Source organism: Rhea americana, unplaced genomic scaffold (genome assembly GCF_003343005.1).
Source record: "Rhea americana isolate MKP2758 unplaced genomic scaffold, rheAme1 scaffold_1, whole genome shotgun sequence".
Classification (NCBI taxonomy): Eukaryota; Metazoa; Chordata; class Aves; order Rheiformes; family Rheidae; genus Rhea; species Rhea americana.
In genome coordinates, this window is record NW_028185038.1 from 7,568,036 (window position 1) to 7,585,309 (window position 17,274).

The following is a 17,274-nucleotide window of genomic DNA, read 5'->3' on the forward strand; positions in this document are numbered from 1 at the left end:
TAGTGACTGGCCTCCACTTGGACTTTGTGTCGCTGATCACAGCCCTCTGAGCCCAGTAGTTCAGCTGGTTTTTGTTCCACTTCACTGTCCACTTTATCTAKCCCATGCTTCCTCAGTTTGAGTATTTTGTAAATTTAAATAGYGGGCTTGTATCATTCATTTTAACTGTGGTTTTCAGACACTATTCTTGATTTTATGACTAAATTATTGATAGGCTTTTCTGTTACGGTGTCTGCTATAAACCCTTTTTTAAAAACAGAGAAATGAAAATCCCGAAAGCACACATCCTCAAACCTTTGTGTAAGTTCACAGGCAAAGAACGCTGATTATGTCCTTTATTCTCAGTTTAGCTACAATTCATGGCTATGATAGCTAAAATTTGTGTTGATCAGATCTCATGGTATGCACTTAGCCCCTGAGGGTACATATGTTTACTGACTTTCAGTGGAGAGAACGGATGTGACCTTACCTAGCGTGAAAGGAGCTTGTTGGCTGAGGCACTAGGCAACACTTACCAGCCTTAACTGTGAGATTCTTCAGRTCTTGTTTGTCTACCTTTTCTTGTCTGTACTATTCTTATTCAGCAGATGAGGTAGAAGCTGCAAATGCAGTAGCTGTTGTTAYACAAATCTGTCAGTGTGATAAAGAGTACTAGAGCTAAGGTAGTGTTTTATTATTTAAAGCAAATATCATACGTGTAGACATGGCAGTCCTATTGGATTGTGACAGCTGCAGTTTTGAGCTGATTGAGTAACAGAGTAGGATATCCACACCTAGACCACTACCACAATGGGGATCTGGAGCTTGAAACAAAAGTCTGTTAGACTTTTTTTTTTTTTTTTTTTAACTGCTTTCTGCAAAATAAGTGAACAAGCKTTCATATGATTTGCTGGTTGGAAAAAGTCTGAATTAGTGGTCTGAAGGCTCTGGGGCTTCCTATGGGTAGCATATGCATCTTTATTATAAGATGAAGATTGTAGAAATAATTGCAGGTTTTTAATGACTTTGAATTCACTGTATTTGAAATAAAGACAAGACTTTAGAGAGAATTGCAGTGTTGACACATTTATAGCTCTTCTGCTGAGAACAATGATTCTCCCCTTGGGCATTGCCAGCAAACRTCTTTGATAGATAAATTGCTAGATGAGTCCAGGTGGCTGAAAATATAAAAAATATTTTCCTTTCCATCTGCGACTGTGGTGTTTGTGAAGTCTAAAGTACTATAAAATTTTTGGTAAGCTCATAAAAGAGGTCTGGGTCTGCATGAGTYGCTGTACTATCTTTAAAGGTGCACCACCATAGTTCTTTTATAGTGGAGTGAAAAATACTGGTAGTGTGTTTAGGAAGCTTTTTTTTTGCTACTTATGAGGAAAGTTTTATTGAATAAGACTAAAGCAGCACCTATATACCTCTACGATATATTTTAAAATCCAGAAACACATCGAATTGCACAAAACTGTTAGTTTAAGACCATGTCATGATTTTCATTAAATCTTGTTCTTATATTCTCAGAACTTTTCCTAACAGAACTATTCTGCTTGTATCTTCCTGCACCCCCAAGTTTCCATCCTTGTTTTCAATCTAGATAGGAATTCTGTTATGTTTTTTTATTTTGATTATAGATTTATTTGGAGAGGAGAAAATCAGAAGTACAGGAGGAGGAGTATGTTGCTGGCCAGTTTCTTTTTTTGTCTGTATAGTAACTCAAGTGACTCCAGAAACTGTTTGGAGACTTTCTTTTCAGTCTGTTTGTCATAGAAGAATTAACTGAAAATATTTTAGTGTTCCTTATATTTATTTATCATTTTGTAAATCCMTGCTCTTCTTACAACATCACACTAAGGCTTACCTGATAAGTGCACTTAATGGATGGCATGGTAGGATCTTCCTGTGCTTACATGTGCTCTGGGTAAGAAACAGCTACTTATTTAAGATAAACATAGTAGGACTTGATTTCTGTCCCTGTGGCAACTTTTCTTGCATCCTGTGTTTGTATGCGTATGTATTTTATGCTATTGAACCTCAAGGTGTCTGTGCATTTTCTGAAATTCTTGAATAGTTGTTCTCAACATTGCTGTGACTATTCAATTCAGAGAAGGCTGAGGCAACATAAAATAGAACTATTTTATGTGTTTGAGACTTGACTTTTTTGACATTTAATATTAGAGCTTTCAAGTCTCTAAATAGAGCAAGATAGCTGTAATTTCTCAGTTGTATTCCTGCYATTTGCTTTGTTTCTTTGTCCCGGTACTTAGACACCTCAAAGTTATGTTTGTTTTCAGCATGCAGTCTATTAGCTTTTCAATCAGTTGGCCATTTGTCTTGCTCTGTGGCCACTGGGGAGCTAAGGAGAATGAGGCTATATGTATTTTGTTTCAGTTCAGAATTCTATGTTCTTATTTTAACTGCCTTAGGAAATCAGCTGTTCTGACAGATTCCTTTTGAACTGTTACGGAATATGTTTTCATTAACTCAAACAATGAAAAGTCAACATATAAAATTCTGCTATTTTTAATTACGTAGTCATCTGGSCAGTGCAAACTTGGGTTTCTCATGTTTTCTCATGTTWTTTTTTTTYYTTTTTWWTTTTTTTCCCCTCCTAGTGCCATGGTATGAGCAAAGTATCGAAGAGCATGTGTTGTACTCTCTAAGACTGCAYATTTTAATTGTTGGTCAGTGGGGGGTCTTGGATGCATCTGTTTTAAGCTGTAATTTAATTGCTTGTGGCTGTGAACTTTAAACTCACTGGAAGATGCAGGGGAGGACTTCGTCTCTCTGTGATTTAAAGTGGGATTTCTGTGCAATCTTTAAAGACTCTACCAGAATAACTCTAGCAGAGCTGAGTTGTAATAAAACAAAAACATTAGTGGCTTTYTTTATCTAGTATTATTTTAGTAGCTTTAGTTTTAGAGTTGTGATGAGAAGGCTAGAAAATCCTTAAATTGTGTGTCTGGTCACATGGGACAGTGGGAAATAACTGAAGATCATTGRCGGTTACTTCTTACCTATCCCCTGATGGAGAGTAGTAGGCAGAACTTCTCCTACTGTAGCACTAGAAGATAGGACCAAACTGAAGACCTGGAGGACGTTTTACAGCAACGATGGGAATAGCCAGACTGATCTGTCCTTGCAGAACAAGCAGTGTACCAGGAGCTGGTGGGTATTCATATACTGTAGAACAAGAAATAAGGTGCTCCGTTTCAGTCCTTGGAAAAATCTAGAAAAATATGGTCCTTGTTTAGGCTTCTGCAAGTTTGTGTTGACGTTTTCCTCTGCACTGCTTCCTCTGCTCTCCCCTCTGCCAAGTATAACACGGCTCTTTCAGTTGTTGGTAACTGAGTTCTCCCAAAGATGGGAAGTGAAAACTGACTGACTACTGGCTGCAGGTATAAATCATTGTTCCTTGTTGCTGTCAGCAGTCAGAACACTTTGGGAAAAAAAAAAAAAAACAAAAAACTTAATGCTAACTTTACAGTTCCCTCTAAGAACTTTTGGGGCCGTGATGTCAAAGTTGAGAAACACTGCTGCATTTGAACTRATCGAATGAAATGAGAGTTTTGTGACCTCTGCCTATGCAGAATTTCAAYTATCTTACTGACAAAACACAGCATAAGATAAACTGTCGGTAATTTTTGAGTAGTGACTTCTTACAAAAAGGCAAATTTGGAAGGAATTGGTCTGTAGTTAACRAATTCAGGATGTCTGTCATCATTTTAACTTAAATATCATTTAATAATATTAAAGCATTGGATATTTACATAAAATTTCAGGAGTTTTGAATAGCAGTCCTAGGTACAAGTCCTGTGCTGTGTGTGACAGGGCACTGTAAAAAAAAAAAAAAAAAAAATCAATTTGCAGGAGCAAAATAACAATTTTGCTGTTCTTGGTGTTTTTCACCCCAGTGAAGTGCGAGCTCAGTGTGCTTTTTGACACCAGATCAAGGGAAAGGTTCTGTAAGGATCTGTGGGTGCTGAGTATTCTTTTCCTCCTCCTCCTTTAGTTGCATATTCTTGGAGTCCTGAAGGAGATTCTGACTCACTTGAATTAAGATAGTGTTCTAATGTGCGCACAAATTCTTTCTTAGGTCTCGTGTTTTTGAATCACACAGTGGAGAAATAGGTTTTTTTTGTTTGTTTGTTTTAACTGTGCTTCAGTAGCTGTGCTCTGAATACATCTCAGAGCACGTAGAGATAGAAGATGCCCTGCACTTCAAAATGTCTAAGGCTTTATGATTTGTTTTCTTTCTTATTTTCTTTCTTGGTTGAAATTAGATTAAATGTATGCATGTACACAAGTTTATTGTGATTGCTGGTTGTAGACTACCTGAAATACCTATATTGAAGTTCTAGGATTGTGAGTGGTTGCCTCAGTAGTAACTATCCCAGAGGTGAGATAAGTTAGCTTACATCAGGCACTGCACTGCTACTGCTAAATCTTGCCTTAAGCGAAATTAGTTTGGATATCGCAATATAAATGTTTGGATCTTTATTTAGCTTTTTGGGTTGCTTTCTAATGTTTTTACTGAATTCTGTATTTTCTGCTGTGAAGCGGTTTGATTGCAGTCCTARGGGGATATTGAGTGCAGCTGTGCTTTTTTCAGTGCCCATTAACTAAGAATTGAAGAAACATTATTGGTTTTGGAAGAAGCAGCACATCTTGCTTAATCTAGAATGTTTTGATATATGCAGCAGAGGAGCGATGGAGAATTTTTCTGCCCTTCTTTCTACAACTAATGCAAAAGCAAAATAAAGTGGAAGTACTTCATTGGGGATTGCTGATAGCAATACCAGTATTTCAGGAAACTAATTCCTTCTGTTATTGAAGTCTTCACAATTTCTGAGCAGCTTTAAACACCTGCTTTGGAGTCAGTCTTTGAAATTCAGCAAAGCAGAAGCCTTAGGCTAGAAAAGTTCCTCCTTTTTTCTGTGAAACTCTATTCAAATTTTTCTGAGATATATTACTCTTTGAAGTCACTGTTTTCCATTTCTTGTTTGTATTCTTCCGGAAAACTTCGGCTGTATGCTAAAATAATTGGACGCAAATATTCTGAAGTTTGACATCAGCATATGWCCAAGCACTATTAGGAACAGTCACTATACAGTGAGCGTGTGGGTCGTCCTGTAATAAAGCACAGAAGGAAGAATTTGTGGTTTGAGCCATGGTATTACAGTTAAATGTACTTGCATGTACTTTTTAAAAAAAGGCAAACTGAGAAACTATATAATTGTTAATTTTGAAAGTTCTACCTTTTGGGTTTAGGAAACCTTAAGTTCACGTTTGCTAGGGACTTGGTCTTGCGTATGTGTTATGGTAGTGGAGTGTGTGTGTGTGTTGTTTTTTTGGGATGGCTTTTCCCCTTGGTCCCTCTTTCTGCCTTACTCAGTGCTCAGGATGGACAGATGAASGGTGTGGTGAACAGTTTTGGTAAGCAGATATGGTGGCTTACTGCCACTGAAAAGGGGTGATTCTGCTCCTCCCCTTCTCATTGCATGCTATCACTGTTTTCCATGCTCTAGTTATTGTCTGACAATGCAGTGAACCAATTCTGTTCACTAATCTAGCAGCAAAAAAGTGAATAGTTTTCTGCTGAGCCATTAAATTGAGTCAATTTACCATGCAGTTTACCATGAGTGTCAGTCAGTACAGGGCATGGAGGAGGATTGTGTACCGGGAGCAGTAGCAGAGAAAAGGAGGGTGGGGATTTGGACTATACCCATCTGTAGCAACRAGCTCATGGATTGCACAGCTGTATCATATATCCACATCTGAGGGCTGAACAAATAATTGTGAATTTGATGTTCTCCAGTCTTGCGATATTCAATTTAACTTTGTAATACAATTCTTATTTCTCTATGAAATATGGTGCCTGAAGTATCTGGCAAATTCTCTCCACAGAAATTCTTAACTGTGTGATTTACTGTCAGTATGAAAATAGAGTTCCTGAAAACATTTATCAGTCTTGTGTGTTTTTAGCTTAAGCTTGTGTGAATTTGAGAAAGGCTCAAGGCAGCTAATCAGTGTTTGAAATAATGCTGTCTTTTGGGTTAAAATTAGTTCTCTAAACACACTCTACTCTTTTGGATGGCTTTTTTATTTTTGACATCTTTAACCAGCTGCAGTAMTGCATTTTGAAAAATTCTACTTTGGAGTCCTCTTTCTTCAACTTGTGTTTTAAGGCTCGTTCCTGCCCAGTGGAACTTTAAGAGTGCCATGATACTTGCTTCCCAGTGTGAAGAGACTGCCTGTTTTGATTCTCCATTTCTCTAGGACAGTTGCAGTAGCAGTTCAGGGATCTCACTGCTTCTCACCCTAGACATTTGTTTACAGCCCCTTGCTCCATCTGTGATTATTACTTTCTTAGTTCTCAGGCATTTCAGAGTTAATGGCTTCAGTTCTACCCTGATAGAGTTTAGAGAGCCAAAAAGATSTATGGGAGAGAAGTGCTGTGTTGTGAGATGTGAGGCTCCTAGCAGATATTTATTTGACTCCAAATTGCATGCAGTGTTTTTGTAACTGTTTCTATGATCTGGGAAAATATCTGTAGATAAAATTTTGGTATTTGATACATGCTTAAATGGCATAATCACTTTAGTCTGTCATCAAAAGTTTTCAGTGTAGCTCTTTTGCTAGTCGTATTGTAGTGTAGTTTAATAATTGAGTGTGCAGCAAGGTGTTAATAGYGTAATGCTTATCTACTTTTTTGATTATTATAGACATCTTTAACTATGAGAAAGCACATAGCAGATGGTATCTTACTTTGATTTCAGAAACTGTTGTATTTGATTGCCGGTTGTAATACTGTTGATTGTATCCCAAGGAATATAAATTTCCAATCCTTTCCTGTTTTGCATCCTGTCTCAGGTGTGTGAGTGACTGGTCCCTGGAAAGATCTGTGGTCCATTTGAGAACACATGAAGTAGCTTGACAGATAATCCCCCACCTTCTCCTGGCCTTGTTACAGCACTCAATGGTCTAATTCTATACTCCCTATATTCAGGCTAGTACAATACTTTGAAAATTTGTGACATCTTTGTTATCATTCAGTATATTAATGTTTTTTTCATATTTAGAATGAAATCCCTTTTCAAATGGTAAATTAAAACACTTTTAGGAATTTGAAATACTTGCAGACTCTTGGATACTCTCTAGTTGTGTATCCTTGCAGTCAGGAGAAGGAAAGAACTGTTCTCCATTCTATAGTATATATTTGGGGTTTGAGTCAGGATTTTAAGGCATATCACAGAATGGGTAAGGTTGGAAGGGACCTCTGGAGATCATCCAGTCCAACCTACCTGCTGAAGCAGGGTCACCTAGAGCATGGTAGACAGGGTTGCATCCAGGCAGGCCTTGAAGATCTCCAGAGGAGGAGCCTCCGCAACCTCTCTGGGCAACCTGTGCCAGTGCTCTGTCGCTCTCCTGGGAAGGAAATTCCCCCTCGCGTTCAGGYGTAACTTCCTGTGCTTCAGTTTCTGCCCATTGCCTCTTGTCCTGTCACATGGGACAACTGAAAAAGAGTTTGTCCACATCCCCTTGACACCCTCCCYTCAGGTACTTRTACACATTGATAAGATCCACCCCACCACCCCAGTCTTCTGTTGCCCAGGCTAAACAGGCCCAGCTCTCGCAGCCATTCCTCATAGGGCAGATGCTCCAGCCCTCTGATTGTATTTGTAGCCCTAYGCTGGACTCTCTCCAGTAGCTCCAGGTCTCYCTTGKACTGGGGAGCCCAGAACTGGACACAGGACTCGAGATGAGGCCTCCCCAGGGCTGAGTAGAGGGGCAGGATCACCTCCCTCCACCTGCTGGCAACACTCTTCCCAATGCACCCCAGGACACCATTGACCTTCTTGGACACAAGGGCACATTGCTGGCTCATGGTCAACCTGTCATMCACCAGCACTCCCAGGTCCTTCTCTGCAGAGCTGCTCTCCAGCAGGTCAGCCCCCAGCTTGTACTGGTGCCTAGGGTTATTCCTCCCTAGGTGCAGGACTCTGCACTTGCCCTTGTTGAACCTCAGGAGGTTCCTCTCYGCCCAGCTCYCCAGCCTGCCCAGGTCTCTCTGAATGGCAGCAYAGCCCTCAGGTGTGTCAGCCACTCCTCCCAGCTTGGTATCACCTGCAGACTTGCTGAGGAGGCACTCTGCCCCCTCATCCAGGTCACTGATGAAGAAGCTGAACAGGATGGGACCCAGTCCTGAGCCCTGGGGGATGCAACTAGCCACAGGCCTCCAACTAGACTCCACGCCACTGATGACAACCCTCTGAGCTCTGCCTTTCAGCCACTTCTCAATCCACCTCACTGTCCATTCATCTAACCCACACTTTGTGAGCTTATCTGGGAAGTTAGCATAGCATATTATCCATATGCTATGGAACGGCTCACTGTCGTAATCATTTCTTTTTTTATTTCCCTCTGACTYGAATTGGCACCATAATGACACCTGTTAGGATGCCAGGGAACATGAACAGCAGCTGATTATTTTGTCAGGTGATGGTGTGTTGACTACAGGTTTTCACTTGGGGAAAAATRAGGTATCCTGGCACCCTCAATAATTTAAGTTTGTGATTCCTGTAAGATGAGGTAACTGCTYGGACGTGTGTTGCTGTTCTTTCTGGTCTTTCCATGCCCACTGGATTTAAAAATGTGGCAGAAGGAAGACTGTGATGAAGTAGTAGAGTACCGTGTGTACCAGATCAAGCAGTAATATTGTAGAGGCCCATATTATTATTATTTTTTTCATTAAACATAATCTAATGACAGGGCAGGTTTCTATGAGAATACTGTACCTTTTGGCAGTTGATCATGGTTAGCTAAAACTGAAATTGTGCTCACAGAGCACATACTAAATCTGATAAAGAGGCAAGGGAGTTTTTGTAGCTCTTTTATGTGTGGATTAGGTTAAGGAATCCCAGAGCCCATTTTCTTCCTTGGGCTAAATAAGGAATGAATGAGCTCAGCGTACTTTTTTTGCCCTAAAAGATGAGAAAATAGGAGCTAGAAAGAAAACTGGCTCATCTGTCTGCCTGTCAGAAATCCCCAAGGTGCGTAGCTGCTGTGACGAACCTCAGGAGACTTGGAGGCGAGTGCCTTAATTGCTTGTTCCCCTTGCCCGTGTCTCTGCTTGTTCCATATCCAGAGCCCTTAATTATCAGCAGGATGTGTGATTCTGTGCTCCAGCAGTTGAGAGGGGGTTTTTGTGGGGGGTAGGGAGGACTGTATTGTGGATTACTTGGGCTAAGAATAGCAAATTGAAGTCAAATTGAAGTCAATCTGCTGCAACATAGTAGTAGATGCTGGCTTGGAAATCAGTATGTTACTTAGCTTCTGTGAATTTGAGTAGTTTAAAATTGTGCCTTTCATTGCAAGTCTTCTCTGAGCTTTTGTCTGTTAACCTGCTAATCTTGAATCCTTTTGAATGTAGTTTTGTGCTCTAACATATCTAGTAATTTGAATTATCAGATCATGAAATGTGTTTGTATCAACAGCTAGACTTTAGGAAAGTCTAGTGATGGAAGCTTTCCTGTGATCCCATTTATGAGTTGTGCTGCATGTAAAACACTTAGAAGCCCCCCCCCCCCCGTTTCTTTTTAACCTTTGGAATCACTTGACCAAATTATCTCCCAGSTTTAGGCCTTTACAATTTATTTTTTATTCGGCTGGAATATTTTGTAGTTTTTATGCTAACTACTTCTCCTTGTATTATTGTAAGGGTTTATTATTGTTGCTTTTATTTTAAAGGAAGTCTGTGGTCAGTTTTTAGATATTTTCACATTATTTCTGCAAAGCTTATTTGGTTCTGCAAGATTGACTGTACAAATCCACCTGGCAAGGTAGGATTTGGCAGCAGTATTTGTGAACAGTTTGCTGATTGGATGATGCTCATTGACCATTTACAAATGGTCGATATTTGGCAATGTTTGTTGACAGCAGTCATCTAATGTGTCTGAACTTCCTGRTGTTGTAATTTCTGATGACCAGTTAAATGGTATGGATAGGATAGTGACTGATCATGAAAGCATTCTTGGAAAATTTGTTTTCTGTTGCGGTTTCTTTTCCTGAAACTTTGTGTCAGTCATACAGTGTGACTGTGGCAGGTGTCTCTACTTCTTTCCAGTAAGATACCCTTATGTTATGTGACACTCAGTATTGGTGTCTGTGTGTGCCTTGATGAAGATACTGGTAGCTTTGAATCCTGATACCTAAGTGTGTGTGTGTGTGTTTGTATACATCTATATAAAAGTACTTAAGAGACCTTTTTCCTCTCAACAGGTGGGAAGGAGAAACCAAAAACCAATGCAGAAGAACTACAGATTAAAAAAGTTAAGAAGAAAAAGAAAAAGAAACAYAAAGAGAGTGAGAAAAGGAAGCGTCCAAAAATGTACAGCAAATCCATTCAGACCATCTGCTCAGGATTGGTTTCTGATGTTGAGGATCAGGAAGCCAAAGGCATTATAGATGATCATCTTAAGGATTTCAATGGGAAAAATATGGATCCCAAGAAGGACTTTGAGTCCAAGATACCAGAGAACAGTGAGTTTCCATTTGTCTCGTTAAAGGAGCCACGGGTTCAAAATAAACTCAAAAGGTTGGACACATTGGAGTTCAAACAGCTGATTCATATTGAGCACCAGCCTAACGGAGGTGCATCAGTTATCCATGCCTACAGTAATGAACTCTCCCACTTATCTCCTGTGGAGATGGAGAGATTTGCAGAAGAATTTGTGGGTCTGGTTTTTAGTGAAAATGAAAACTGTGCAGCTTACTATGTAATGGGTATTGTTCATGGGGCAGCTACTTATTTACCTGACTTTTTAGACTACTTTTCATTTAATTTTCCCAATTCACCAGTGAAAATGGAGATTTTGGGAAAGAAAGATATAGAGACAACGACTATGTCAAATTTTCATGCTCAGGTAAGAGGTTATACATTTTACTTTATAATGTCATAAAATGGTTTCAAACACTAAATATGTGTATTTTTAAAAGCATGTAGTTACTACTAGCCATGATGTGTGGATAAAGCAAAAGACCAGAAGCAGGGGAATTCTTGGTTGGTTCTGCCATTTTAAGGAGCCTGTATAGAYTGAGATGTGAAGTTGCTTTTTATGGGGGAGGGGAAATGTGCGTATGTGTGTGTATGCAGGTTTTTGTGGATTTGTTTTCCGTAGCTGAAACTTAATCATGAGTTTTGGAGCACGAAGATTATTTAGCTGTGGATATCTGGGCATATAAACTGTAATTTATCTATGAGCTTTTCATAAAAAMCAAAAATTTAAAAAACATTACATTAATGTTATGCACAAAACCTCTGTAGGGCACAGTTAATTGTAGTTTTGTTTGTATTTTACTACTAGTGTTATCTTCTCCTGTTCCCATTCACTCCCAGATAGCTGTAGTCCCTTGAAAACTGTTAAAATATGTGGCAAAATGGTAGGCAGCTTTTGAATTGATACCTTTTTCCACCTTCTTCCCCCCTCTATCCCCTAAAAAAGGGAGATAGCTGTATAATCTCTAACTACTGTTTAGGTATCATTACCAGCATTTATTACTGTAAAAGATGCATTGCTGTTGCATATAAAGTATTTATATTTCAAGTCCTGTCTTCTGATTAAGAGAAAACTTCCAGATTACCACTGTGGTGATGAAGGTGTTATGTAAAACTCCATACAGCAATTCTGAAAATGTTTATGAAGAAACTYAGTCCTGTTTTTCACTCTGGCAAATTTAGATCATGATTACATGTTTAACTTGAGTAGAAACAAATCCTTACTTGTGGCTTTTAAATGGTATATGGAAAGCCTTTAAGAACTATTTTAATCTTCACTTTTTTTAGATGATTATGAAGTATGCAAATGTAAGTTACACTGTAACCTCATGTGGTTTAGGTACATAAATATTTGCATGGAAACCTTTATTGCATGTATTGACAAAGCTTAAGTATATATTATCTGTAAGGATGTGCAGAACTAAGATGTYGATGCAAGAGAACATTTGTGGTGCTAGTTAACAAAACATCATGTTCTGCCACCGAATATGGTTGTTCTATGAAATTATTCACTAACACTTTTCGTATGTAAACTGAATCATTACCTTAGTGTATTCTGTAAGTTTTGCTATTATAGGTAGCAACCCTGAGCTGTTCTGTCCTCGGTCATTTTCTGTAAGAATTCCCTTGTAGGTATTGTCTTTAATCCCATTTTTGTTACCTGGATAAGATGATAGCATATGCATTAGAAACGCACCAGATAAGTCAGACCGCTTTAAGACATGGACATAAGACATTTTTTAGTGACTGACTGGTGAACAGTATATGGCACATGAAGGCTAATAGCATACTGGACTGCATCAGCAGGACTGCAGTCAGTAGATGAGGAAGTGATTATTTTCCTTTATTTATTGCTTGCTAGACAACATCTAGAATGCTGCATCCAGTTTTGGCCTCTCCCAGTACCAGGAAATTGTTGTTAAACTTGAGTAAATCTGGTCAGGGTGTTGGCGTACATGATTTGCAARGAGAGGCTGAGGGAACTGGGCTTGTTTACTGTGAAGAAGAGAAAGCTTCAGGAGGACCAGATAGCAGCCTTTTGCAGGAGAACAATGGACAGTGGTTTTAAGCTGAAAAACAGGCAGGGTTCTGCCTGGATATGAAGAAAATTTTGATTAAAGCACTGCAATGGGTTTCCCAGCGAGGTTGTAGAATCTCCATSCTTGGAGGCTTTCAGCAAGCCCTGAACAACCAGGCCTAAATTCAGTGTTAAACCAGCAGGAGTTTGTGCTCGGTGGTCTCCTAAGGTGCCTTCCAGGTGGAATGAACCTGTGATTCTATGATTCCTGCAATTAAAAWAATAATAATAAAAAAAAGCATTATTTCTCTTTTCTTGAGGTGGTGAATTCAGGGTGGTTTTCTGCTACCATTGTAGCCCACTTATAGGAGGAAAAATTGGTTATATGTTTTCCTAGTTTATGAACCAACATAGTTAATTTCTTGGTATGATTTATTGTAAGAGGGCTTGTACTTGAGCTCCTAATATCTGAAGTTGGCTGTTCCCAATTACAAAGATACCTTGTAAACCAGAAACCAGTGGTCTTACCTGGTGTAAAGCCTTTTGAGGCTACACCTCCTACAGATGAGTCTGTTGGTTAAATAACATGTGTTAATGTTTTACTATTGTCAGTGTCTTCTGGAGTTTTAATAAATGTAACACTATATTCTCTGTCCTAAATGCTAACATTTGATTATTTTCCTAGAGAGCTGTTGTCAGCAAGGGCTTCAGATGAATACCTTTTCACATTCTTTCAAGTGAAGAAACTAGTGCAATTCATAGAATCTGGTTCTGCAATACTCCTGATTTCTGTAGTGGTCAAATCCAAATGTTTTCATTTTTTTTCTATTGTTTTGTATAATATTCTGTACTCTTTGGAGAGTCCTTTGAAATCATAATTTGTGGCCTTGCAAAAGCAGGACGCTTCGGCTACATCCTGCTACATGAAGAAGAGACCACCTTTAATTTCAAGATGAAAAAATTGCCACATTCTTTCAAAAGCTGTATGTACAGGTAGACCTTAAGTATCTGTTTGGATTACCCAGTTTGGTATCGCTGATCAGGCATATGAATTACAGCATTACGTTACCAATTTTAACAAATTCAACATTGACTAAAACTGTACTTTCAGAATCTTCTGTGACTTCTTCCGCCTCTAATACAGATTGACAGTAGGTCGCATCACTATACTGCAGTATTTACTATAGTCATTTCTTCTTTTTGCTCATAATATTAGAGATTGTAGAGAAAGATACACTCTTCTTTCCAGTTACCATATATTTCACTCCCAAATTTTTATTTTAACTCAGTTATATGTTTGCCTATTACTATTTGTTTCTTTAAKAAAAAATATTTTTGTTTTTTACTTTGTCTAATCTTAGATGTCATTAATGCAAACATAATTGTGTGTTATTAGTTGTCTTAAAGACATAGTTAAGAAAATACTATTTTTTTTTCTGAATTGTAGTGGAGGTATCTTATTAAAAGGATGCATTAGCCTGCTATTACAACAGTATCCATAGTTAAACCAGCCCTGTGGTCATTAGTTTTTAGAGAGCATCTTTTTCCATTTTTCTATAACTGAAGGAAGAGCTGCAAGAGGAGCTGCAGAAAGAGAGCGTATAGTAGATGAAGGAAGCCAGGCTTTGTATATTACAGTGTTCAAGATAGTCAGCATCATAATCTGTCTTCTAATCTGTATTTTACTTGGCTGGAGGTTTAGCTCTGGTAGCTGCCTCTTTGTTTTCTCTCAGGTTTTTCAGAAAAGTTTCTTAGCAGTTTTTTTTTTTTTTGGCTTGTTAGAGTTTGCCTGACAGAAAATTCTTGGCTCCTTATGTATATATTTGCTAACATAAGGAATTACAAATAATGTGTCTGATACACCAGACTTCTTTTTATCTCCTTTTGTAGAATATCAGTGTTTCATGGAATATTTAAACCAGTATCTTGGTTGCCTCGGTTGCTTTTAGATGTGTTTTTTTCTTAATACTTATAATAATAATGAATTTCTGATTCATTAGTGTCAGTTACCCTTTTTCAGCTTTCTACTTCTGTAAAAAGGTAACAATTTATATAATCACTGAGTGGTTTTGTTCAGATTAGTATTTTGTCGCCTAGTTGAGTCCTTGGTGGATCTCCAAGGGATTGTATGTACTTGCACTACATTTCAATGAAACTTAAAGCTTTAAAAGGCTTGCAAAARCTGTGTACAGTTCTCTTGGGTGTTACTCTGAGCTGCTGATAAAATGTCTAGCAGCTGTTACGTAATCTCAGTTGAGAGATGAGTCRCTTTCAGGTGTCTAAGTAGGAAGTCAGTTTGTCCAGTTCACTTCACTTGCCTATCATTTGTTTAAGAAAATTAGCTGTCGGTCTGCTAATTTTGTTTAACTAAACACTGAAATGAGGTTCACTTTAGTAGATAAGGTTTTGGTTGTTTCTGAGGTCTCATTCTAGCACATGGAGTCAGTGTGACAAATGTGACATGCTTAAAAAGATTTAATATATGTATGAAATTGAAATCTATGAGACTATATTTTAGGCTTAGCTTATAACTCCTTTTTACTGATCATTTTGTATCAAAGTTTTGTATTTCTGAACTATTTCAGTATTACTCAGTAAGCTTCTACATTCTGTTTTGTGGCAAGTGAGGTGGGTTTTTGAGGGGAAGGAGGGGCTGACAGTAATGCCTATTTTCAGATCAGTAGATTCTATGCTGTTAGATTCCACAGGAACTTTTGGTTTGGGGATCAAAACTGTTGGAATCCTTTCATCTCTCACTTGAATATTTGCATTTCTTAAGTTTTTACTTAGCTTTCACAGTTACTGATGTGAAAAACTAAATCCTCCCAGCTTTTCTGTCAGATRGGTATTGGAAAGAAGTGATACTATTTAATTTATTAAGAGACTGGAAGTAGGCAGAAGCTTAGGAGAACAGTTATAGTAGGTACAGAAGAGAAGTTTGTGTTTGAACAGATTCTGTTTGATTAGAATTACATTTTAAGTTTTTGTGGGGAGAGAAGGTAGGGAGCTCTTYACTGTCTGGCTTGAGCCTACATTTACATACTTGTAATTAAATAGCTAGAGCTTTTAGATTAATAGAACAATTCTGTTCTGCAAACCATCTCTGAACTCTGAGGCTTGAGCAGACTGTTCCTGTAATCTGGCAAAATGGTATGCTTAGTTTAGGTATGCTTATAGCCAACAAGTCACTCTGTTGCGCTGCAGGTGCATTCTAAGATCTTTGGGTACTTCTGTCTGTGTAGGTGGCAATATCTACATCAGTTATCTGATAGCTGTAAATCTTACTTAAAAGCCTAAATAACACTTGTCACCAACTTGCAGCTTACATCACTTTAGATAAACTATTTAGTACTGTTAAGGCAAGTGCCTCTACTGTGCTAAAAACTCCTGTCCTCTTGCTAAGTGAGTGTTAACTTCTGCTGTCCTGCTAAATCCCCCAGATGTGCAGTTCTCCATGTTGCACAATAAGAAAGCTTCGTGAACTTATTTTACTGTGCTTCAAGTTTGTCCCAGAGACCCCTCGTGTGTACAGAGGTGGTGCAGAAGGAATCCTGAGAGATKCCTGATGGTTCCTGTGCTTCAAGGCAGGATTGACTATTTTTAAGCCATAAGAATGGCTTAAGACAAGTGCTTGTCTGCCTGTCTGTCTAAAGTATTTACTGGAAATCTCTTGGTGATTCCACACTTCCCAAGGGAATTCTTTTAGCCATCTTTGTTCTTGTCTATTAATCCTGCTATGATTCCTTTTATCCTGATCATTAGTGGCAAGGAAAAACAGTTCATGCTTCTCTTCTGGTGTTCTTCATAGCTGAAGACTATTTATCATCATTCTTTCCCCCCTAGATTGTCATTTTGTTATTGTTATTATGGCCTAGCATTACATGTTATACCCTAATAATTCTTACTGCTCCCTCTTATGCTTTCTTCAGTCAATCCCTATTTTTCTTAAAATACAGTAATGAAATTGGATACAGTGTCCATCTGAAAAGGAAGTGTTAAAGGATTGCTTTGAGTGTCTTCCAGTGATGCTCTTGATTGTCTGTTCCARCCTTTTCTCAGAGCAGTTTAGTCTGCWGCAGCAGCAGTTCTACCAAGTCACTCCCCTTTTTATATTTATGTACTTAATTATGGATACCTAACCATTTCTCTGCTTTTATTCAAACAGAATTACATGAATTGTGTATTCAGATTCTCTTCTGCAGTTTATCAAGGATCTTGCTAGCTTCATTCCTTTCCTGTAGGATCTTTGCATCTTTGTGTTACCTGCAGATTTAGTAAGTGTATGTTGTGTGCAAAGGAAAGATTCTTTTTGAATACCACAAAATAGGTCCTTTCATGTTGRTAGCTATTTGAATACAGAAAATGAAAAATTGAAAATAGACCACTTTATATTTGTTGTTATTGAACCATATCTCTTGTAGCTGTGTTTTGAGAACATCATGAAAGATAGAGTCAAAAACCAGGATGTTTACTGGCGCTCTCTGAAAAAGCTTATCCTGTCATAAAAAGGAAGGTAGGTTTGACTTGATTGTTTTTTGACATGTCCATATTTGTTAGCTCATACCATCTTGTTTTCTAGGTGTTTAGGACTGTTAAGTGTTTAGTCAACTCTTTCCTGGAAATTGAAGCTATGCTAAGTGGTTTGTCATTTTTTTAGGTCTTGCTTCTCTTGGCCTTTTTTTTTTTTTTTTTTTTTTTTTTTTTTTTTTTT

General features: G+C 38.3%; 1 protein-coding gene across 4 annotated transcripts in view; it reads left to right on the forward strand.

Moving 5' to 3' along the window:
* The window catches only part of RSBN1L (round spermatid basic protein 1 like), a 52,617-nt gene that overhangs the window by 16,604 nt on the left and 18,739 nt on the right, over positions 1–17,274 (forward strand). For 3 of the 4 annotated variants that reach the window (XM_085298666.1, XM_085298675.1, XM_085298683.1), the window contains one exon: positions 10,270–10,913. In XM_085298666.1, the coding sequence (XP_085154792.1) occupies positions 10,270–10,913 (644 nt within the window). The remainder of the gene's footprint in view (positions 1–10,269; positions 10,914–17,274) is intronic. The other variant, XM_085298691.1, reaches the window with a different exon arrangement.